Below are 24,391 nucleotides of genomic sequence, written 5' to 3'. Positions count from 1 at the left end.
AATTCATTGAATTAGTTACAATCGCTCTCTGGGATTATTTTGGAAAGCCATAGTAAGATTGAACATTTTAACCCAAGACGAGGCCAGCCATCACCTATTACTCCAAATTGAAGCTCCGTATTCCACGAATTTATCATTTCAAGGTCGGCCGAACAACACCCAAACACCGCTTATGTCTTACTGCACTATAGCAGCTATGCAAGAAGAAATGCAACAAAGGAGAAAAAGAAAATGAGAGGCAAGTGATTAACAAAGGGGCCATAATTTTTGGAAGTGTGCAAGAAAAAGCAGATTGAAGGCGGATCATCGATCAACGATTCCTATGGGGATGGGCGTGCCTAGGCTGATGCCACATCGAATCACCACTTAACGCGGATAGGCTTAGATTTGCAAGATTTCGCCAGCTCGGCTGTACTGTCGACGCGTCAGAATTCCCGAGCAACGAAGTTGACGGGCTAGCTCCACGCTCCAGGTCAGAGTCCGGATCATCGTCAGGAATGGGAATTGTCGATGTTGGAGAGTCGTTTCGCATCTCCGCAATCTGGGCCTGACCGTTCGTGGATGTGGGTTCAGTGTCCTCAATCCGTGCGCCAGATGCAGCAGCTCCCAGGGAGCGTACAACATCCCCTTTGCAAATGGGACAAGTGCGCCGGCGTGTAGTAAGCCAGGGAGTGCTGAGAGATGTCAGTACAGCTGTATATTTTATTTTTATTGCAGGTGTAAAACTTACATGCATTCAGCATGGAATTCGTGGCCACATGGCAAGCTCATGACTCTACTTTGGCCATCGATATACTCTTCCAAGCATACAACGCACTCAACTTGCCGTCCAGTATATTTACGGCGCCATAAAGTGGATCCTGATTGGGACTTTTCAGCCCTTTCATGTCCAGCGCCTAACGAGTTGGACGAAGCGGAAATAGGGACACATGTTTGAGAGCGCGGTCGTGGGCGTGGCGAATGTGACCGGGAGTTCGAGAGCAAGGGGGACGATGGTGATGGAGGACGAGTCGTTGGTGTATTAGGCGTGCTAATCGTCGGGATGGAATGGTAGGTTCTCACGGGAAGACGATCGACGATAGCTTTCGGGGCACGCCACCGACGGCGTCTAATTCGGGACCGAAGCAATAGAAGCGCATATACAACAGTCAAGGTAATTAGTGGGCTGACCACTAATACCAGTAACGTGTCGAAAAACGGGCTTGTTGACATGGTCGTCGGAGACAATGTTACCCACAGACCCTCATGTTCAGTTCCCTCTCCAAACCCAGCCAGGGCGGCTCGAGGTATGTTGAAGGCTCCATGAGAACGTCTGGTTTCGGACAGGCGTCGATCGGATTCCAAAATTGATCGCTTATCGTCATGTACTGACTTTCCTAAGCCATTCCACCAGTGTCTGCCCTGACTTGTTTCATCTCTTCCAGAACTAATTACACCATCGTCATTTCTAATAACCTTATACTCCCCACTTGCTGGGGTAATACTTTCGCCTCCAAGGCTACTCCAATCCTTGCCCTGGTTTTTGAAAGATGGTTTATTAGGGCTTGGTGTCGGGGAGGTAGTCGACGAAGCGCTTGTACTGGGTCGAACAGGAACGAGGTCAGGATCACGCCAATCTTGAACACCAATGACAAACTCGCCGGCACTGGTAATTGCTGAGCTATCTGAAGGGCTCCCGGCGCGAGGTGGTACGTTAACATCCACTGGCTTACTGGGTGACATTCGATGTTCGGACTTGAAGTCAAGGTTTCCGCTACTTGGTGGCCGGCGGCTATCCTCATGAATATTTGAATGATGGGCATCATGCAGAGAGGGTCGTAAAAAGGACGTAAGGGACTTGAAATACCCTCTGTGAAGAGCTTGGGAAGAGTCGACGTTGGACTTTGCCGGAAGTGTAATGATTGGCTTTGATGTGGTCTTTGTTGCAGGCTTTCCATTCTTTGAGCCCGGGCGATTTTTACGCCTCCCATCTAAAGTAGCCTTTGAGACATCCAGTCTCCTGTGCGACGGGACCAGTGAGGAAAGAAGGTGGGCCGTTGTGTAGGAAGTAAAGACAGCTGGAATGGACACATTAGATGTATCACCACGCGCATACATCGTAACAAGCCCGCCTCCTCGGGTATCATCACCGACGACTAAGGCAAGGCCACCTCTCCGCTGTACCCACTTCACCTTTTCCAAAAATCCACAGCCACCTCTGCTTAGCAGAACAACTTTTCCAGATATTTCCGCCCCTTCTTGTAACGATTGTATATCAGCATGGGTAGAACCTCTATGTTTATCATTCAAATTGTGCACTCGGTCTGAATTCGGGTTCTGCGACTGGTGCAGCGGGTGATGCAGGTGATCATCTGTTCCGTCATCCTCACTAGGACCATTTGCTGCTGGAGCTCTACTTTTGTCATCACTGCCTCGTTTTTGTCGATTGTTGAGGTTGAGGTGTGCTTCAGACTTTTCGCTGCCTCGATTGGCCTTCTGATTTTGAGACTGGGGGCCGGCCCCAGGGCGTGTAGTCTGACTGCCGCTTTCCCACCCAGGTACATCAGAGCATCCCAGTTCGCCTTCAGCAGCCACTCCTACACCGCCGCTCCGCAAATTATCGTCGCCAAATCCACTTCCAATCCATAGGGCACCGCTTAAGCCCTTCGATGGCAAAATGGGCCCAAACGCAGCAGGCCGTGCTAGAAAGAAAGTTGAATTATCTTCCGTTAAGCTGATTATCGCAGACGGAGGGAAAAGGGCAGATGGCGCATGGAAGGAAAACAACGCTCGTAGACGGCTAGTTCGCTGGATATCCGACGAGGCAGCTGTAGTATCGCGTTTAGGATGCGCGGAGAGAAGTGAAAGAGTGGTGAGTAGGATGGGAAGAAAGATAAGGCAACCGAGAAACAGAAGCAGCCGTGGCGGCCGCATCACGATGATAATTTATGTAGGTATTAATGGCGGGATATGGCGAAGTCAATGAGTGCCCGATGCTGCCGGGTGAAACGGGCGACCATTGAGCGTGTTGCGATAGGCTCGCCAAGGGAATTGATGGACTAAGCAAAACGGCGCTCTCCTAAGACAAACCTGAAGTGCAGGAAGAGAATAGACGCCGTGACTGCAGGGCATTCCTCTTTATACCGGACGAGAGCTGCAGAAACTGACATCCCAGGGGCAGCGGGCGATGATGGTCGCCGGATTCAGTTTGGCACCGCGTGTGTTTGGACAGGATGACTCAGCCACGCTAGCTCCAAAACGGGCTGGGCGGCTGACGTCACGGTGGCATCACGTGAATGGGCAGGATAGCGGGCCAGAATGCTTATATAATGCTCTTAGAAAACTCGCTGTGTTTATCGCGGCCGAGAAGCCAAAAATCATACAGACATGTATTGATCACCGCCTTCTTCTGCATCTTTCCTTCCTCTCACGTCGCCCGAGAGCCGGCAGACACTCTCGTTTATTTTACATTCGGTCTCGAAATTCCACTGCCGCCAGCCAACCGTGTCGACTATAACCCTCCTACCGCTCCCATCAATCAAGGGGGTTGGGCTAAGGGCAACTTCATCCATGAAATCCTCATCGTCGGCCTCACTTTGGGGACTGGGGCTTCGCGAAGGACCTAACGTACTGTTCCCGAATCCCTTAAAGGGTACCGGGGAGAATCGGAAGTAATAAATAATGCCATCGACCGGGTTAACATACGGCGCGTAATTTTCGTGCCTGTCTGATTGCGGTGTATATTGATATTCAACCTCCGGGCTATCTAGGTTTCCAGGTTCATCAGAGTCTGTCAAGGTGCTGCTCGACTGATGGTGTGCTGGAAATTTCGCATTCTGCATTTCAGACATGCGTTGATTTGCTTCCCTCTGCGCTCTTTGAGCAGCCCGGCGCTTTCTCTCTCTGGAATAAGGCATCTCGCCCCAAGCAAGAATCTGATCCGGTGGTGTGACAGGCTCCGGTGAAATAACTCCAGATTGACTTTCAATCCATCGATTATCCGCACTCATTTTAGCGTTACAGCTCTCCTCTTCCAAAGACTTTCTAGGGAAATGAATATTTCGACATGAAATATCCTTACCTTTAGCTGAAGAAGCTTCCATTTGCTCTATCCTGGGCTCCGATATCTCAGAAATGTGTTCTATGAAAGGTGACGATGTCACAGAAAATATAAAAGAGCTCTCCTTGTCAGAGTCGCTGCTATTATACTCAGCCTTCCTTGCTGAAAAAGAATTCATGAACGCCAGCTCAGTTTTTATCAATGTTTGCGCTACAATGTTAGTGAAACATATTGACATTCACAGGATTATACACTTACTTGATCGGTCTTCCGTGAATAATTGCCTGCTCTGCTGAATATCTATTTCACAGTCTAGCAGACTAGACTGTTCTCCATCAATATCAGCTGTTTCTGTGCAAGAACCACAATATATCAGTGCCAGTTTCTGATCCCTTATTTCATGCACTAGCCACCAGAATTAGTGAATTCAATTTCCCTTGCAGCTACGCGAATATCCACTCACATATGTTTCCAATAGTACCAGTATTCTCTTCTCCATCTCTGACATGGGGCCAAACACTAGCTGCAAGGTAATTGAAGACATATTTCAAGCCCAGCATACCAAAAGCACAACCCATTAACAATGGGATTGGCCGTTTGATTGCTATCGCTCCCCCTCTATATTCTGTCCTCAGGCATGACACAGAAGCCAGAAAAAGAGTCTTCCCAAAGGCTTTGAAAATCAAAATCACCCATTCCCATTTCCTCATTCCGAAGAATACGTGAGCCCAGGGTTGTTGGAGACCATCCATGTTAAATTCTTTTGAGTGTATACACCCTTGCAGCTGTCGAGTTGCCTGTAACCAAACTTCTAAGGCTTCACTTTTGTTGAGCGTTGGAAATTGGATAGGTGAAATGAAACCCTTTTTCAGAAAAGATCATTATTCATAAGGGTAATATATGTTCTTGCTTTTTTGCAGAATTAATAATGTATCAAAAGAGACAAGGAGAAATAGTTTAATTGGCTTTTGTACCGCTTTTGTAATGTAGTACAACAACCGGCACTTTTAACCTAGATAAAATACAAAACGAAGAGCTTTTATGCAATGAACAGCGCTTATTACATTTCTAGTGGTTATATCCATCGATTCCAACAGATGTGCAGCACGTTATGCAGAAACTTGAAGACTAGACCTATTTAACCAGTTTCTCTACTGACCATAGGGCTAAAACAAATGATACAATTTCCACATAATGTCAAGACAGCTCTCTATCACCAATGTCTCGTGGCCTCTGTCTTCCAAGAATAACAAATTTCGGGGTATTCTTTTGCCCTCCATAGGCCCTTCATGCTACAAATTCCATGATAAGGTTTGCTCACCTTTTCTCTAAAAACCCCCCCAATCTCGAAGAATTCAGACTCAGAACTTAACAAAAGATCGGAGGATATATACCATATCGGATGGACATATATATCATACATGTTATATAGTTGGTGTCAATGCTAGTCATGCATTCTTACTCCAAGCAGCTTCGGTATCTTTTTCATCTAGCAACATACATCCCCACCTTTTTCTAGACAACATAAATAAGCAATATCAGATTCATTGGATAGGGAGGTGAAATGTGATATTGTAATCATGATTCGTGCTGTGTCGTAGAATTGTTATTATCACTCGCGCGCAAAAGATAATTCTATCATACTCTGCATTTCCATTCTCATGAAGTTAGCATTGTTCAGCTGAGAGTGAATATTAAACGAGATAAACAGAGAATACTGCGGGAAAGAATATACAAAGGACCTTCAAGATCCAGTGCAGAAGCACATCAAAATAAACAAGTGCATGAAGATAGGAGCTAGATCGCCGAGACTCCTGTGGTGAATCTTCTAGCATGCCCAAAAAAGACACACGATCTTTATCAAGTTTTCTTTTCATACAACACTTTCAGCCCTTCATAAGGATGAGAACTCGAGGTAGCCATTTCAAGTCATTCCTGCTTAGTTCAACGCCTGATGTTTATGGGACATATACTCTTGTTTCTCTCTGTGTAGATCCGCAAGTCGCGTCAACGAAATAGGCAAGGAGGAGAATTTCACTATCGTTCGGAAGTCGGCTTTGGCTTCATATCTTGACTTCAGGTATGTTTTAGAGCCATTTAGCGAATTGCAAAGCTCTAGAAATATACCCAGGGCTAATAAGATGCCAGCAATTTCAAACTTTCTGTTCTGGGGTTATCTCGCTGGGAATATTCGGAAATAAATCAGCAGTTCTTACACTAGGAACAACAGATCAAAACATTGCGCCGTAGCATAATCAGAGACATGGAGCACCGCAACCCAAATCATCGTCTTCCTCGATCTACTTCTCGCATGGTGGCGAATACGCACACTCCTCCAAGGGCTCATCCGTTACGCAATGTCACAACAATCAATGCGGGGAATGAGATGAGCGGCTATTATGGGCCACAACAGTATCCCCAAGTGTATTGGCAATATCCCACTGCCCATTACCCAGGTATTCCAGTCGCACCAATATTGCACCATCCACAGATGGCGGTAGTCCCCGTGGTGCCTCATCTGAATATGCAACCGAGTCAGAGCATTCCACGCGTTATGGGGCCGGAGGACATCAGCCCTGCTAAACAAGAGGAAAAGCTTATGTACCGTGAAAGGCAATGCAATATTGAGGCTGCTCTCAATATTCCCCTTTTTCCAATTAGCCCTCTGAATCCAGACTACCCTAGGCATACGGCGAATTTTGGTTTCACCCACTATGGCTCTGGTCATGTTCACCCTTCACATTTTGGAGGCGTATACAGCACTATGTATCCGACGGGTCAGTATTTCGTTCCTCACTATAACGACCAATCTCTGGCAAGTCCGCATGCACATACACCGCTTCAGGAGGAAAATACTCGCCGATATTCCCAGGAGGGTTCCCCATTAACACCTTCAAAACGCAAAGCATCAGGCTCAGCTCGTCGGCGGGCAAAAGCCGCGACATCGGAAAATAAGTTGGTCCAGAGCAACAAGGCCGGAAATTCCCCCAATCCTGCTAGGCGCCTCACAACAGAACCCACAGTAAAGTCTACATTGCACATAAAGTCATCTTTGGGCTCTCTTCAAGATCCATTTGTTACCCACCCTAATCCTCACGCTTGTGAACCTCAAGAGCAACCTAGACAGGCAATGACCCTGTGTGAGGTACCCAGGCACAACCCCATTGAATATATGGCGAATCCACATCAGGGGAATTCTTTCCAGCATAGCGAAGGGATCGTTCCCAATGAGCCAAGGACACATCAGCAGCCTGGGATGGCGCGAGCGCCGATGCCGGTAAGCTTGATGAACCCCGTTGGATTTAACACGACTCAAATTCCCCAGGCGCAGGGAGAGAGCGGCCAATATAATCCTCCTGAAAGCTTCACACCGTGGTCGGCTGCACCAGGCGGACCTATTAATCTCGCAACCCAAGGAGCCCCAAATCGAAGAGTCGCCCATCCAGAACGAATGATACCACAACCCGTCCCTGGCATCCTTAACTCAGAACTTCTTGCAGGCATTCCTAGGCCTGACAATAGTCACAGAGTGGCCTCAACCCTTGCTTGGTTTCATACAGATAACCGTGGCGAAGAGCATCACCGTCATCAAGTCGACAGAATTGCCAACGAGGATCGTGAGCGGCGTAATAGAGAATTGGCCGAGCGTGGACTACCGCCAGTCACTAACATCCGAGCCGAGGCAAGCAACTACCTCCTTGGACACCTTGCCGTCAACCTTCAATCATACCTTGTCGGTAACAGGACCGAGCAGGCCAGAAACTTCGCGAACTGGGGACCAGTGCCGCAACAAGCCATAGAAACCAACAAAGGGTGGACTTCCTCCTATTTTGGCAATATTGGATCTCCACCTTCAAAGGATGCAGAGAATATCCAGGATGATATGGAGAAGTGAACAACAGCCAGCTGATACTTTCCTCAATGTGGGCAATAGTTGTGAGTCGAGAGTTGACGTGTGTATTTTAAAGTTCGTGCAGTCCACCCTCACGTGGATGGATGGCTGTTCCATTTGTCATCTGCAATGCTGCAAACAGTTCATGAAGCTTCTGGTATTTTGCTTGCTTTCATTTTTCACAGTTACTCAAGTTGTATGTTCCTGTGGCGGAGATTTAGCTCGCAACTACTCAATACTCTGTAATTACTTCTTTTCCATAATTACTTGTGCAGAACATGTAACTAACCAATCAACTAGCTAGCTAAAAAACTATAGTTAGTTAGTTAGTGATTAGTCAAGTAGTAAGTAAGTCAGCTAAAAAGGATAAGTTTGTTCAACTAATTTGAATGAGCATGGCAGAATGTTAACGAGGCCGTGGATTCATTATTAAAAGTTAACTATACTCCTTGCACCAAGAATAAGCCACCTATATGTAAAACACAACAGCTTTGCGGAATACTGAAGGGGAATAATTTATCAGTGGCGATAATTTCAGAACTCCCAGGGCCAGAAAGTCTAGTTGAAGGGGCATACAAGCAACCAGAGGTTTAAAAAAGAGAACAATAAAAGGCGATAGAAAATTTTACGCTCTTGAATATGTACGAAGAATTATATGGAAAGGAAGACTCAGCAACCTCTTAGCAAGTGACGAGATTGACGTAATTATCGTAAAGGGTAGAACAAGCTAGGACCATTCTATGTGGATGGAACGCTGTGCCGACGACTGGTGAGGTACGGCTATGATGTAAGAAGCTGCCGTGTGGTTCGAAGGAAGAAAGATACGTCCCGTCAACGTTAAAAGTTTTGACTTCATGTCGGTTGGTGCCACTAGATAAACACGTCAGTAAGCTACAAGGAACGAGTAAAGACAGCATGTGCTTACACAGTGAATACTGGAGCATGCTCATGCACACTTAGGGTTCTTAATGTGTCCTTGGTAGATTGAATGTTATCAAGTGGGCTGTCCATTCTCAAGTCCCAGAGTTTAACTTCGCCGTTACGGCTCCCGGATATGAGTTCTCTCACCCCGCCCCGTTGCATGTGTACGTTTGTAATCCATTGTTTGTGCTCCCGCCAAACTTTTACCATAGCATTGGTAGTTTTCAGGCGCTGATCAAACACACGAACGGCACCATCACCAAATCCGGCAATGAAAATATTGCCCGCAACTTGGTCCGAAGTTAGAGATGTAATACAAGAGCCTGATCGAGCAGAAATATCCTATAGGCAGAATGTTAGCGCGAAACCAATCGTAAATAGCCATAAAATTGAAGAAAAAGGCACTTACTGTTGTGCACACTTCCGTTGCTGCATTCCAAACTCGAATGACTTTCACGTCCCCAGCAACTAGTGCCTTGCCTTGTCCCTGCTGCCAATCCAGAACAAGGCCAGCGTTTTTATTACTTGGAATCAACTCAGGTAGCGCTCGGAAAGCCGTAATAAGTTCGACTCTCCGGTCAGATTCATAATTGCGGAATATCTTCAAAACTCCATCAGAGGAGCCAGTCATCAATAGAGCTTGATCATCCTCGTTAATAAATCGGACTTCATTGATCCTAGAGCCGAGCGGGTTGCCATTGGAAAATCGGTTAAGTCGACTATTTCTTTGCCAGTCCCATATGCTAGAAGCAAGTTAGAACGATTAAACATGTGAGTTAAGGATTGATAAGTACCAAATAGTGTCTCGATCATCGGCAACAGCTAAATGGTCTTCAAACTGGTGAAAACACATTTTTGCAGGCTGACTAGGATTGGCCATTAGAGCCGATGTGATATCCCACCGACCGTTTCCGCCTCTATCTTTCATCTGTTGGGTTTCAAAAATTATCCTCTCGTTCCTAGCCCGTCTCCATAAACGTTGGTTGTAATCGGCACTTCCTGGCTCATCTGGCTCGCTGGGCTTCATTTGAGGTTCGCGAAAGTACTACAACACTTGTTAAAACAATCTTTTGGGTATGGTAGATTCAACTTACTTCTGTAGACCAATCGAGAAATTTACTTTTTAACGGAATCGATAGCTCTTGCGATAAGTCTCTAGTCTTGAAGTTCCTAGAAGGCGGCGCGGGTGCTTGGCCATACTGCCCAGCAGAGACTGGTTGGTCGTTGACTTCAGGAGGTCGAGTCCATTCAGGTGGTGCACGGCCGCGAGGGGTAATTGTCATACGGCCTTTAGGCATCATTGCCTTACCAGGAGGGTTCAGTGGCGAAGAAGGACGCTGGTCCCCCGCAGGAGCGACTCCAAAAGCAAGATTCTTCAATGATGCAGCCACGCTTGCTGTTCTTCGTAGACTTAATGAAAAATATCCTTCTGGCTTCCCTGTAGCCTGGGAAGGCGTATCGGGTCTGCTTGCTTTCGATTCGACAGGCTCGAGAAATTGGGGTCTCTTGGATTTGGAACGTCTATGTAGTTCAAGAATTTCATCGCGAAGAGTCTGAGCCAGTGTGCCCATTGGGGAATCCAAAAGCGTCTTGTATACATAATCGACAATGGTGGCGGCCTCCTGGGCCACTTCTTCTTGCGGGTCAACAGAGGTTATAAGTAATAATCTCCAGAGAGAGCCGTGAATCGTATTGTGAGACACACCGCGGTCAGGAAGAGGTGGTGGCTGGGTATCTTTAGAGCCTGACACAATATGTTTAAGAAGGTGCTTTTCCTCCAAAAGCTGTTCATAAGCTGCAACCAAAAATTTGTTTTGATATCGCTTAGCAAAGGTTGATAAAAAGACTAACAGCTCTTTTCGTACAAGAACACTTCCATCATTTCCCATCGGAACAATGGTGGTCGCAAGATACTCCTCAGTTTGGGCAATTTGGTCTGTTAGGTCAGGTATTCCGATGAAGCTTGTCAACGCGTGAAGCATTGCCGCCCGTACTTCGGGTACAGGGTCCAAAACAAGCTTACATAGCTTTGATGGGGCCGAAGATCTAATTCCCATCCATTTTGCTTCCGGGAAACTCAACCACAACATACTTAAACAAAGGCAACACCATTGTCTCAGAAGCGGATTCTCGGTATCAGTTAGGTGGTGAAGGCAAAACTCTATGAGTTCTGGAGAAAGGCACACATTTTGTCCCTGGGGATATTCTTTGCAGAAAACGGCAACGATGAACGCGCACATAGCACGATGTTCACTGACATTTCCCACAGGGATCGGAGTGCCAGGATTCAGAATGTTAATGAAATAATGGATACCATTATCCTTGAGCAAATCGCTCTGAACCGTATGGTCAACTGCCATGATCCTTGCCCATATGAAAACCATTACAGGTTTAAGCTCCTGAGCAGCGCTTTGTAACAGTTTCACGACATAGGGAAATATACCAATACTCAAGGCCAGGTGAACAGCCCAGGGGCCAAGATCAAGGAACTTACTCAAGAGAATTAAAGCTCGCAGACGATGCGCTTGGCTCAAGAGTACCTGCAACACGATTGGCAGCTGGTCTGGAGGATTACTCTCGGTAGGCCCTGCAGACAAATATACCTCGAAGGCAGTAAGCTGTTCGGAAAAAAAGCTGGAATGCTGATATTCGTAAAGTTTCTTCCCTTCTTCGTGTTCAAGTAACGCCGGAAGCTGAGAAAGGACCATCTCAATAGCCAAATCCCAGCTTTGCCATAGTGGATGGGTATGTGTTTCTGGAAGTTCGGGAGAAGAAATCGGACAGCAGTCATGGGTTCTCATAATCCTTTCGCTTAGGAGAAAATTCCTAAATAACGCTGCCACCATGAGATCTTGACGAAAAAGTTTTTTGAAGAGCGAACGTGGTAAAGTGTTCCAAGCGATGGTGTCCGTAATTGCGGTGAAAATCCAATTGAGCTCGCCAAGAGGGCTTCGACGGTCTTGAAGTCGCCCGGGCACCTTTATTTCATCTGGAGGTGCTCCACACTGCAGTGGATTTTGGAGCATAAAATATCTTAGGGCGATTTGTATGGGGGTGGTTAAGCAACAGGTAAATAGGTCAGCGGGGAGATCGGGGTTTGTTGGCAGAGACTCAGTCTTGTCACAAGCAGCAAGAATAATGCAGTCTCCATAATTTTGAATTGCTGCATTGGAATCTTTTCTGCGCACTTCAGCATTCTCCTTTTCATGCTTCTCCACAAATTTATGGAAATTCGTGACAATGTGGCCAGCGTGGGAGACATCGAAAACAAACAAGCTTGGCCCTGCAAGCCAAGATTGCAGGTCATACAAGGAAACAGGAATATATTGGGTGTAAGTTTTGTTAAACACCCATATTTCTCCGGATGGGGTTGGAAGAGGAACTCCGTGACCATTGTAGTGAAAAAGAACCCTCTCATCCTTGGCGTTTCTGCGTAGTGAAATACAGAATTTTTTCGTTTCTTCGACAGAAGGGTCCAGATATTGCTTATACCGAGTACGCAAGCTTAAGGTCTCATATTGCTCCTGCAGCTTCTTACCAATTTGTTCCATCACTTTGTTCTGGGCACCACTAGATGAAGTCGGGTCAACCCAGCACTCCAGCTTCGCACTCGGATTCGTCTTTACAACGTCGGGGGGATCAACTCCAATATTAAGGCAGATAGCAAGAGCAGCAGACACTGTCTTGAGGCGATCTCTCATGCGCCAATCCTGATTTAACCAAAGACCTGTTTGTTCCTTTGGGAATCCTCCAGTATCATGGCGTTTTTCATTGAAATACATATAAAAATTCTGAAAGAATAAGTTTCCACTAGGCAATATCTCTAAAAGACTGTAGCAACACGACTCACAGAGTTCAAAAGCTTCAGATACTCGCTCGAGGTATATTCCTCTTGCCAGCCATGTCTCAGCTCAAAATCTTCCCCATCGTCCTCTCCTGCGCCATTTTCCTGGCCAATTTGGATCCAGTGTTCACTTTTCGCTCGAACGAGAGTTGGAGTCGGTCGCGCACTTCTCAACGGCAAGTGCCCGGGCCGAGCTGGTTCCGCCGGAGTTGTCGCGCCAGACACCGGAGTATTCGAAACATCGATATGTCCATTTCCTTGGAAGGTTACAGTCTGAGATCTGCTGTGATGGTTCATCGATGGGGCGCGAGAATCTGTCGGTGCAGCGTCATACACCTCGACCTGAGGCTCGAAACTGACGCGGGCGGACTTGGCTTGGATGTTCCGCCCCATTTGTTCAACAGTCTGCGGTCGAGTCCTCGCATTGATATACATATCCAGCTTGGGGTCCCTCATCATGTTCAATCAAACCATCATGCACCCTAGGGCATAGGAGGGGGAGCTAGAGGGAAGTCGAAGAGGTCTACCACTACAAGAGCGTAATTAGCCTAAGAACGCGGAAGGGCAAATAGTTAAGGCAACCCTTACTTGAGCGCCCCCAATAGTATGGCGTTAGTTGCTAATATTTTAAAATAGTTTATATAAAAATAGGGACGTAAAAGTTCTCGATGTAAGTTGCTCCAGCTGGGAGCGTTATCGACCGCTAATTGACCGCCGCGAGCTTTATAAGGTGACATCGTTGAGCTGGAGTTTAATTCTGCGCTAGCCAAGTTAGAGCCGCCGGATAAACAGTAAGGCCGACACATCCGGCCCCAATCCGACCGGATGTATGTATTATGCGTCATTGAATTCTACGTCTATTGGAAGCCGTTAGGTTAGAAACAGATCATTGGCTGCTTATGGCGTAGCTATCATATACAGTTGGAACAAAGAAGCAAGGCAAAACAAATAACAAAAACCAGACGGGACCACTCGTAGGTCCAACCAGCTGGCAAGAATAGAATCAATACCAAGTCGCCTGGCGAATACTATCCGTATGTAGCCGCGGAAGAAAGAAAAAGTAATATAAACAAAACTGAAAACAGGGATATCTGGATAGTAATAGTAAACAGAAGAGAAAAGGGGGGTCGGAAGAATTAGGCCAGCAGTCAGCCACCAGCGGAAAAGAAAAAAAGACAAAACATAGGCGCGTGCATGCACATAAAAGAGAAAAAGAGGTCGCATGGAATTATGTCCAATCCACATCCTGTAAATGAATACATCCATCCTGTGCCAAACAAAAATGGAAAATACGTAGGCGAAACAGATATATGCCTGAATCCAAGGGGATGAAAGCACATGAAAAGGCAAATATAATTAGTGAATTAAAAATGGGTCCTGATGCAATGCCGAAAAGCGATTTCATTTCATAACCACACCAAGTCCCTATCAATCGAAATGGTAGCTTTTAAATCATATTTGGTTGCGTCGGGCTTGTAACCGCAGAAGAAGCTTTTTTCACAGCAGGAGTGGTAGCAGATGCAGATGCAATTGCCGGAGGAAGGGTTGGAGTTTGTAATGGCGTTTCAGCACGGGACTCTTCCTCATCGAGTCGTCGTCGCCAGCTGGCAAAGCTATCGCTCAATCCTTCTCCATATGTCTCTTTGGTGGGGGTTCTTTCAAAATCAAATTGGTTGCTGAGACGATAATTTCGCGACGTATTTTCCCAATGGCTTCGAAGTGCGTCGAGTTCGCTAGCAAGGGAATCGAGGGCGAGCGAGCCACGATGGTCGGGGAAGGAGTCATCTTGAGAAGCAGTACTACCATCTGTCGAGCGCCTTCGTGTCGGGGCAGCATGGCTAGAAGCGTTGCTTGTAGTGCGGCTGATTCCATTGGAGTTGCCGACAAGCGACTGCCGGCGATAATTAACCACAGACGACTCCACTTGATCAAGAAGCATGGTAACCTTTTTCTCGGCGTCGATGGCCCTATTTTCGAGGAGAGTGTTCTCCTTTTTGAGTTGATCTAGCTCCACTTTTGACTTATCCATCGTCTCTGTGAGCTCCTTTCGAAGGGACTCATACTCTGAGCGTGACTTATCACGCTCCGCATTTGCCGACATCATATCACTTTTGACCTTGACAAGCTGACTTTCCAAGGTGGATATAGATGCAAGCGACTTTTCCTGTAGATCGGAGATCGATTTTTGCAACCCGGCTTTCTCCTTTTCCCAGTCTGAGAAATTTTCTTGGGCTTGTTTTGGGGATCTTTCTGGATTTTTCAAAGCATTGTCCAAATCAGACTGAAGTTTAAGCGAGTGTGCCTTGTACTTGCTGAGTTCATCTTTCATCCGCTTCAACATCTTTTCGGTTCCTTTCACATAGTGAACGGCTGACTGATAGTCATTCTCCAGCTGTTCCACCTTCTCTTGGAATGCTCGGTCGGCTTCTTGCTCCCTGAACGCAAAAGTCGCTTTCATTTCTTCATGGGCTTTCAAGCTGTTTTGCAATTGCTGTTCTAATTCCCTTAGTCGTGCATGCTCCGGCGTACCAAATCTTGATCCAGGAGAATCTAGAAGGGGAGATCGTCGGCTATCTGACATATTGACGCCACGTTCACCCAGAAGATCTTTCAAGGCACCGTGTTGAATAGCCAGAGCACTGGTATCTCGTTGCTGGCTTTCCAGATACGACTTGACTTCTCTGACTTCTGAACTCAAGGCTTGGTTCTCTTTCAATGTAGCCTGCAGCTGTCTTCGAAGCTGAAGCCCCTCCCGACTGCTCTGCTCCTGGTATGCCTCTAGGCCAGCAATCCTTTCTTCGGCGCGTCGAAGTTTATCAGCAGCATTATTAGCAGCCTGTTGGCTACTCTTGACTAGTCCATTCGCGCGATCTACTTGGACTTGCAATGCAGAAACACGTTGATCCACAAGGGAGCTGTTACTTTTTTCCGAGTCATAAGATGACGCACGTTCCAGACCAGACAAGAAAGCCGCTTTATGGCTCTCGGCCTCACGAGCATTCGTTTCTGCCAGTTCCTCTGCCTCCCGCAATCGCCGAACAGCCGTCTCCAATTCTGTGGTTCTCTCTTCATGTTCTGACTTTAGATTTAACAGCTTTCTTTCGAGCCCCTCTCTATGTTCTTTCTCGGAGTCTAGCTGTTTTTCCATTAAAGATGCTTTAGCAGCTGAAGCGTTAACTGCTTCTCGAAGGGAGCCGAGGTTTAAATTGTAACCTTGAAGGCGGGATGTCGATTCTTCTAGTTTCTGTGAGAGTTCAGTTTTATCAATTTCATAGAGTTGAATCAAGGATTCGGCCTCTGAACGACGCGTAGATTCCTCTTGATGGGAAAAGCGAAGTTGATGCAGTTCCGCCCGTAGTTGCTCAAGTTCAAGGCTGTTGTTTTGAGTATCCAATTCCCCAAGTCTTCGATTCATAGTTTCATGGAGCTCCTCTGCCACTTCTTTTGCTTTTCTTTCCTCTTGAAGCTCCGAAGTTAGTAATTCCACTTTTGATTTTAACTCGCTCTGGGATGCTAGGGCTAAGGCAAGACGGCGACTAATTTCAGTGGTTCTATCCCCGAGAACATCGGCTCCATCGCGCTCAATTTTGTCCAATTGGGGCGTCCCCGAAGGGCTTACCCCTCGTGCCGCTAATTTTGCTCTGGCAAATGCTGCTTCGTTGATAGCAACATCCCTTTGATGCTCGACTTCGGCAACACGTTTGGATGCGACTGCTGCTTGTTTGTCCACATTTGCTTGCATTTTCGCTAATTCTCCTTTCATCGCAAGGAAGGCTTCGACGAAAGCGCGATCGCCCTCTGCAAATGTAGCCAGGCTTTTTTCATCTAAGATAGTAGGGTTTGGAGTTGGAGAATAGCCCGCTTTTCGCGCCAGCGCCAGCTCCGCCGCATACCAGGCGTTTCGACTTTTCATTGTCTCAATTTCTTTCGTGAGAGCTTCTTGGTGTGGAGTCAAACGGGGTGATCGAGGTTCATCGCCGAAATTACGAGAGTTCCTATAACTCCTGGCCTCTGAAGCAACAACGGCATCATCCACACTGTCTACAGAGCTATGTCTTTGTTGCCTTAAAGATCTTTGTCGAGACGGTGTACTTACTAAAGGCGCAGCTTCTCCAGCCTCCATAGCTCGAGCATTTCGAACGGGCTGGGTTGGGGTTCGTCGTCCATTGCCAGACATAGGGCTTTGTTCGCGGCCGGCCTTGCTATGCGTACTTCCATCTCGGGTTACGGGAGACTGTCGATCCTTCTCAGAAGCCCTTATCGCCCCCACCAGGCCTGGGGGAGCTCTATCCTGTTTTATAGGCGGCTTTCCGCGAGGGCCCTGAGATCCAGGATGTGGACCTACAGGATTCGGCGGCTGTCCGGTTGGAGGAGGCCCCGCAGGCGCTTGAGCAATGGAAGTCCGAGGCAAACGCGGCCCTGGGCCACCAGCGCCCGGACTAACGACGTTTTCTCGACCCTGGGGAGTATGTGGGCCTCGTTTTTGCAAATCAGGAGTTCCATTTTGGCCTTCACGTGAACTTCGACCCGAAGGCCCGCCTGGTTGTCGGTCATTGGTAGGTACCCTTCGAGGGTGTTTGTCGCCAGTAGGGGAAGTAGGGCTCTGCTCATTTGGATATCGAATTTTTCCAGTGTCCAGCACGTACACCAAACCAAGCTCATGGAAATCACGCGGCTCCGAGCTGGGTTCACCACCAAGAACGATAATTTGTTTCCCAGAAGCGGTCATTGTGTGTCCGGACCTCGGGGATGGGCCGGGTCCCATGTTATGGAAAGAATACCAGCGTCTAGTCGTGATTCGGAATGCTGCCAAGTCACCCAAATCCATGCCCTCGTCCGTGCGCCCACCAAACACATACATCACGTCGTTAACAAGCGCAGCGGCATGGCCTTCTCTAGCAGCAGGGATAAAACCAACATAGTCCAACTGTGACCACACATTTGTCATAGGGTCATAACACCAAACATCATTAAACCACTGTACGCCATTAGTACCACCAAACCTATCTTGACATCAGTATCGACTTCTCTTCATCATTTCCAGTGGACTCACAGATAAAGCTTGTCATTGAAAGAAACAATAGTGTGGTTAGTTCGGGCGGGGGGAACCTGGCCTGGTGGCGGCCCCCCTTCATGGCTGTTTCTAACAAGAAACTCCCACTTATTGCCCGGGTTTTGCAAAGCATTAAGGTCAAAACATATTAAGTCATTAAAAAAAATCCCTTCCACTTGACCGCCAAAGATGTATATTTTAGAGCCAAGAATGTTCAAAGTATGCCCGTATCTCCCAGCAGGCCTTGGGCCTGGCGGCACGGCACGAGACCATTGGCGGGATGCTAGGGTGAATAATTAGCTTTGATGTCCACAGACAGAAAAAGGATGAGAAGGATACACACAAGTATTTAAGAAGTAAAGCGTATCGTCGAGAGTATCATTCTCGTCTATTTTTGTATCCCCTCCGAACACAATAAACGCATTTCCAACCAGTAAACTAGAATGGCCGACGCGGGGGCCTGGGCCTTCGGTGACAGGTGTAATTGGGAAGCATGAAAGATTGCCGCTGCTGCTTTCTATCATCCATAAGTCGCCTTTGACTGTAGTCCCATCCACCAGACCTCCCATTAGGTATATATCACCGTCCTCCGACGCGACAGAGTTGACCGCAGCACCATATCGAGGGAAGGGAGTCGTTTGCGGAGTAGGGAAATTTAAGCGACGTTGAGACCAAGGGAAGAGGGCAGGATTGGGGCCTTGGGGAGGCGTTCCAGGGTTCAAAGCGGGTTGTCTTAGTCCCTTTGGAGATAAATATATATGTCAGCTTCACGTAATGGAGCGTGGGCTTTACCAGCTCGGCAGAGGGCGGTTTAAAGAACTGGCTTCCAACTGACCTGGGTCTCAGAATCTGCTCTATCTCGTCTTTGTCGAGAAGGTGGCTGGCTTGGAGGGCCCATAGAAGGGCCTCCTGTCGAGTTGACGGGAATATTGGGCCCGGCGACAGGCGGACGGGCAGGGCCTACTTTGGCATCCGCATCACGAGGGACGCCATTTATAGCGGGCGCAGGAGGCGGCGTCGGCGTCGAGTTGCCCTCGGCTGTCTGTAGGTTTCTTGACGTCTGGGAACCACCCTGGGAATTGTTGTGCTTTTTTGATTTGAAAAGGAACGCCATTGTTCAATTCGCCCCGACACCGCGTGCCGAGAAAAAACCGGGGAGTCTATCAACGGAAACGAAGGGATTGGATCAGAGGGGGGCGAAAGAGCAGTCGGGATGATCCAAGGGCAGTTACCGTTGGTCGGCGGGCTGCTCAAAGCAGCGGTAACCGCGAGAGCAGCGCAGCGGAAACGGAGTCGGCGCCGATCGAGTCTCGAGACGGTAGCAAGCGAGAAGGCGCCTCCGGGCAATTCTGAACAGTTTGCTCGTCGGGGTTCGTTGGTCCTGGTAATTTTTGCAGTAAACACTCCTGTTCCACGGTTGGCTTGCTGTGTTCCTGGCTAGCCTTGCAAGGAGGTGAAAGAGCGTGGCCAGCGGGACTCGACGGTCAATGCGAGACAATGAGGGCATCTGGCATGACGCAAGGCGTAGAGCTGGGCAAAGAGAGCAACGGAGCTACCGGGAAGACACAGGTCCGAATCCACGACGGGCAGGGCAGAGCAGCAAGCAGAGAGGCGAGCGATGGAGAACTTTCGCTGAGGTCGCCTTTAGGGGTCTGGTGCCAAGCCCCCTGCCGGCTCACCCCATCCAGATTACTTCTGCGCCGCCCCCAGACCCCGTCGTCGTCAGGCCGTGCTCCGCGCTGCTGCTGCTCGCTCGTCTGCAGGATCGTCGCCTCGACCGCGTGGAGCGATCATGTCCCTGGTCATGCGCCGAGGAGGGCTTATGGCTTCTACACACCGGCTCACATCGCCAGACGTTGGCTAGACTCACTACACACAGCATGCTGATGAAATGATTGTTACTAACAGGTTAGTTAACTAACTGCTCCGTACTCCGTACTTAATCAGAGCAGGGCAGGGGCCTGCGTGGGCGAGCAAACCAGAAGCCGCCAACTGCAGTTTTGTGTGTGCGCGAAATACTACACTCGATCTGACAGGCCAGGATTCAGAACTAACTATGGAGTAGTAGTTATGTACCGCAACCCTGCAGATGGGTCGATACGCGCCTGGCTAGGCCACCGCTCTCCATTCTCGATTGGATATTTCACATTGGACGATCGTGGAAATGCTCGGGTTACTGATGCAGAATATTCTGTGTTGAGAAGTCTTATTTGATTTGCATAGTGGAAAAGGCAGCCGTAGGTATACCTGAACACCGAAAGTGACGGCATAACTACATTTCGGGGAGAGGGGAGAATAACCTGGAAACAGCCAGCTTCGTCTACTCAGTGGCAGCTCTTCCCATACTTTTTCAATCGCGAGTAATTATAGGGCAGTGGGGCGAGGAAACCTCCAAGAGCTGAAGCTCCGGCGGCTAGCCAGAATTTCGGATCTCCAAGAGCTACCAAGCCACCAGTCAAATGATAGTCAATCAGATTTTGGACTGCTTCCATCCCAAGCATCGAGACCATGCTCATTCCCGTCGCCATCTTCGCCGCTGTTACCCAGGTGAGCTGGTCGCGGCCCATTCGCAAAAGCGCCGTTTCAAGAAGAATCGACGAGCTGAGCCCAGAAAGCACTGAACAGACACGTTGTTAGACTTGAAGTTCATTCATGGGTGGAAGGCCTGCCGAGGCACGGAAGGGTTATGTCTGCATGTATTACTTGATATTCCCATCACCCACCCGACTGCCATGTCAGGATAGTTAGCCTGTAGAAACCACATCGCAGAGAAGTCTCCAAGAGAACAGCCTATCAAGCACCGGAAAGTGTTGATTCCCGCGCGTTGCCACAAGTATCGAGACGTCCAAAACGCCACAGTCAGCGCAGACTCTGTCGCCGAGCTTAATTGCTGCTTAGAGCATGCGGCGCGAGTATTCGGGAATGCAGGCAAGGGAGAGGGGCTGAATGCTACTGGAGTACAACGTGTAAAAGATTTCGCTGAGCATCGGGAATGAAGCCGTGATAGCACTGCAGCCGGCCGCGGAGCCACGAGCGTTGCCATCTGGAGATACGTTGTTAGGCACACAGGTTGGTTTGGGCGAAAGTTGACATACATATATATTTAATTTAAAGACCAATTGAGTTTAAGATGGTAGGTGAATTCATGGGAGATTGTTAAGGAAATAGTGCCTAAAATGTCAATTTTCATATTCTAGCACTTCCCAAACTTTATAGTTGGTTAACTACATAAGTAACTAGTTAAGCTTGAAAAGACATAATTGCACATACTACAGCCTACAGCTGGGGAATTATAAATAGATGTCGAGTACGAACTATCTCGCAAATGCCGCTAGCCACTATGAATTGTCACATTGACTAGCTATATAAACCCTGCCATGATAAACACCCGCACTTGAAGCCAGAGGTGAAAGAAATGGATAGCAAAATCTCCACGGACTATTCGATATTCGAACGACAAATGGCAGCCTTCTCGGAGTTAATTGCCGTGTATATCACTCAGGGCAGTTTCATGATTGACCAATTTCAGGTGATGCTTTATGGATGGAACAAGGTCTGTATCGACATACAAGGATTTTGAGGCCGGTGACACATAGTCTAGCCAGTGACTTCGCCGTACATTAATCTGTAAATCTTTCCGGCGGCATTAATAATACCAGGGTGCATCTATCACCTACTCGGTGGTTAGAACCAGGATAACAGGACCTATAGCTTGTTAAAATTAACGATTCACGTAACTAGTACGGAGTAGCTGGGGTATCTTGCGGAAAGTAAAGAGAGGAAAGCTGAAAGAACATCATTGAGGAGATCTCAAGCAGATTTAGCCGCTAATTGATCACTCTGTACTTCATGCATAAGTGAAAGGAAACCAGTAATACCAGAAGACGCCTCAATCCGAAGAAATATGGCTATTATTGATCGAAGGTCCAAAGACGGTTCGGACAATTTATACTCTGCTGGTTCCAAGGCATTCGCAGCAGCAATTGGTGTTGGTAATTCAGCAGGCATCATTGCAGCTAAATAGAATAAGAACCTTATCTTTTTGACCTTCGCAGTGATTACTTACAGCCTCCACTATTTATAGAGGCTCAGCCGCAGTAATAATTCAAATGAGTAGAAAGGATCACAAGAACCGACAAATACTGCATTTCTTGGTACAGCTCTAGGCTTGTCAGCGATTTTTGCCATATTTTTACATTTTTCTGTGGTATTTTGTAGCACACCAGCATGCCGATGCCACCCGCTGCTTCTTAGGTGCCCATGTTACTGCAAAAAGGAAATGACGGTCTTGCATTGAGAAGTACGCTTTATAAGCCAGAACGAGAAAGGTATCGTGCAAGATGCCTCGCGAGCGGGAAAGCGGAAATGGATACGGTTCGAAATGTGTGGACAGCGATTGACCAGAATAAAAGAGGTAGACAGGTTTCCTCAATCTACCGGTCATCACTCTTACCAAACCAGAATCTCGAAACCGAATGAGTTCAATCGTCCCCAAAAAAGAGGTTCCACACGGTCTCCATCTTCTCCACTACCGACAGTTATATATACGGCTGCTGGGGAACAATGCTTTAACAACCCGTGCTCCGACGGTAACTTTTTCGATGATAAAGCCTGTGTTATGGCCCTATGTACGTCGTGTACCCGGCTGACCACACTTGCCTTAATGACCAGAATAATATCGTGGTTTGCGTTTTTCAAACTGGAGGGAATAATGTATATCACCGGATATATTAGTGTGGATCTGTTTGGGGAGGTGAATTAATGGTAAGCCTTTCCTGCTATGCTATGCATTGGCGTGGTATTTTGGCTAAGAGTGAATAGGGTCTCTTTGTCCTAAGAGAAGCCATTTTGTCAGCTAGAACCTTCAGTAGCAAGTCAGATTCATTGTTGGTGACTATAGATTTGTAAACAAGAGAATATACTCCAATTCACGTTTGATCACATCAACTTCGGAGAGGAGAGGGAGTCGGATACACTTAGCGTATTTATCATAGGCTCTTTATAGGAGATAACACAAACGAATATCTCGAAGCTTCCGCAGACAACGTGTACGAACCATCTTTCCAGCCTCTGAAGTTGAGTTTCTGGGTCTTGCTAGAAATCGCTTAGGACCGGAGACCAAGGTCTACCAAGGCGTCTAGGTAGGGGCTGGGGGCAAGGAGCAGTGTTGGTTGATAATCAACAGTTTCAGTGCCAGGGCGTCTCATAATAATATGCATTTTTATGTCGTTCCCGTGTATATAGCTATCGTCAGAAGGGTGTAGCACTTGTTGCCAGTGAGAAAACAAGCCTTTTTGGATGGAGAAGGGTAGGGAGGGTCCGGCGACGGGAAGGAAGTCCGGAACATTTCGGAATAAACACCGGCAGCAAAGACAAACGTGCAAACGAGGCGAAATTGAGCCGAAAGGATAACTGTGGTGTGCCTCTTGTACCGTGTGACTGTTGATCCCTGACCGCATCGTAGGATGGAGAGGTGGAGTGTCGGGTTTAGCGCCGAGCCCCGGTCTGCTACGTTGGGCCCAATTTAGGGCAGCAAGCGAAGGGTGACGGAAGGAGAGCATTGACACAAGTTGGGTATCAGCATGGGACATGGGGCAGACACGACTTTAAAGCGCCACTGCATACGAAGCCCACTAACAGATGCCCATTCTAGTGGAAATCGGGGTGCGACGATGTACTCCGTATGTATGTACAATTTAAATTGGCGGGGCGAATGGTGAGCCGCAGACTGCTCCCCTAGCTCAGTATCGTAAGTCTGAGGGCTGACAAGTCGGACTCCGCAATCTGAGCGGCATATACTTGGCTAGTCAGAGCCTCTACTGTTCGTGTATATTGGGTCCCATCACGGGGCCAGCCGGGAGAAGACACGGAGGATTGCGCCCTTTCTGTTTGATATGGTGGATTGCTCGGGTGCAGAGAGCCAGGCCAGCGTCCGGGCTGCTGCACAAAGCAGGCATCACGATATGGAGCCACAATAGCGCCAACCAGTTGACATCGCAATCAGAGCCGCCCTGGGTTGAAGCGGGCGATGGCTTCTGACATCAACGCACAGCTCGAAGATGCGGGAAACGGCGGTGACTGGCTGAGGCGATGTGGCGGCGGGTTTTTGCGGCACTCTATTGGGCAGCTCTCTCAATGATACAGCCAATCACAACGCCGCAACTATTAATACTAGTTACACGTGACTCGCATCACTGCCCAAAATCGCGTTAAGCCTAAAATGGCAAGGCTCTGGCTAAATGCTGAAGGAGAGTCTCTTGGCGGGACCACCTGCCTCCCACCCAGCCAACTCACTCATCCCTCACTCGCTCACCTTCAACCTTTCCGCCTTTTCCTCACCTCGCCTTGACCGCCGGTTGTCATCAACCTCCCTCTCACTCATTCTCCCTCCTGCGCTTCCCCCATTTAGAATTTCCTGCTGTTTGTTTTGTGAGCCCTTTTGTTGATTATCTGCATGGGCATTTGTTGTTTGTCGCCGCCGAAAGACAATTGCTCTTTCATGACTCTTGGGCCTTGGTCGACGCTCTGAATTTCGCCGGCCCTTCACTAACACTATTCACTGCACCGCCCTTTGCTGTTATTTCTCAAAAGGTATGTCTACTACTACTCTTTGTGATCTTCACTAAGACCTTCCTTCCCTAT

General features: G+C 48.0%; 5 protein-coding genes across 5 annotated transcripts; 1 reads left to right on the top strand and 4 right to left on the bottom strand.

Annotated features, from left to right (window-relative positions):
- Positions 1 to 310: 310 nt before the first annotated feature.
- On the bottom strand, positions 311 to 2,913 carry LOZ57_005439 (uncharacterized protein; the record flags this gene model as incomplete). The annotated part of the gene is made up of 2 exons (XM_049254470.1): positions 311 to 674; positions 731 to 2,913. 2 exons carry the CDS (start codon positions 2,911 to 2,913, stop codon positions 311 to 313), a joined length of 2,547 nt encoding a protein of 848 aa, XP_049106617.1.
- Positions 2,914 to 3,356: 443 nt separating this feature from the next.
- LOZ57_005438 (uncharacterized protein) lies at positions 3,357 to 4,617 on the bottom strand (the record flags this gene model as incomplete). The annotated part of the gene is made up of 3 exons (XM_049254469.1): positions 3,357 to 4,249; positions 4,298 to 4,444; positions 4,503 to 4,617. The coding sequence occupies 3 exons, from the start codon at positions 4,615 to 4,617 to the stop codon at positions 3,357 to 3,359; spliced, it is 1,155 nt and encodes a 384-aa protein (XP_049106616.1).
- A 1,685-nt stretch (positions 4,618 to 6,302) lies between these two features.
- LOZ57_005437 (uncharacterized protein) lies at positions 6,303 to 7,934 on the top strand (the record flags this gene model as incomplete). Its single annotated transcript, XM_049254468.1, has 1 exon — positions 6,303 to 7,934. The coding sequence occupies one exon, from the start codon at positions 6,303 to 6,305 to the stop codon at positions 7,932 to 7,934; it is 1,632 nt and encodes a 543-aa protein (XP_049106615.1).
- Positions 7,935 to 8,611: 677 nt separating this feature from the next.
- Positions 8,612 to 13,152, bottom strand: KOG1 (Target of rapamycin complex 1 subunit kog1; the record flags this gene model as incomplete). Its single annotated transcript, XM_049254467.1, has 6 exons — positions 8,612 to 8,801; positions 8,857 to 9,194; positions 9,262 to 9,595; positions 9,647 to 9,897; positions 9,947 to 12,643; positions 12,703 to 13,152. 6 exons carry the CDS (start codon positions 13,150 to 13,152, stop codon positions 8,612 to 8,614), a joined length of 4,260 nt encoding a protein of 1,419 aa, XP_049106614.1.
- Positions 13,153 to 14,143: 991 nt separating this feature from the next.
- On the bottom strand, positions 14,144 to 18,863 carry KEL2 (Negative regulator of mitotic exit; the record flags this gene model as incomplete). The annotated part of the gene is made up of 4 exons (XM_049254466.1): positions 14,144 to 17,699; positions 17,750 to 18,032; positions 18,093 to 18,489; positions 18,585 to 18,863. The coding sequence occupies 4 exons, from the start codon at positions 18,861 to 18,863 to the stop codon at positions 14,144 to 14,146; spliced, it is 4,515 nt and encodes a 1,504-aa protein (XP_049106613.1).
- Between the last annotated feature and the right edge of the window lie 5,528 nt (positions 18,864 to 24,391).

Source organism: Ophidiomyces ophidiicola (assembly GCF_022830035.1).
Source record: "Ophidiomyces ophidiicola strain CBS 122913 chromosome Unknown scaffold_27, whole genome shotgun sequence".
NCBI classification, from domain to species: domain Eukaryota; kingdom Fungi; phylum Ascomycota; class Eurotiomycetes; order Onygenales; family Onygenaceae; genus Ophidiomyces; species Ophidiomyces ophidiicola.
Note: the sequence above shows the minus strand (reverse complement) of the source record. Positions and strands in the feature narration are given on the sequence as shown.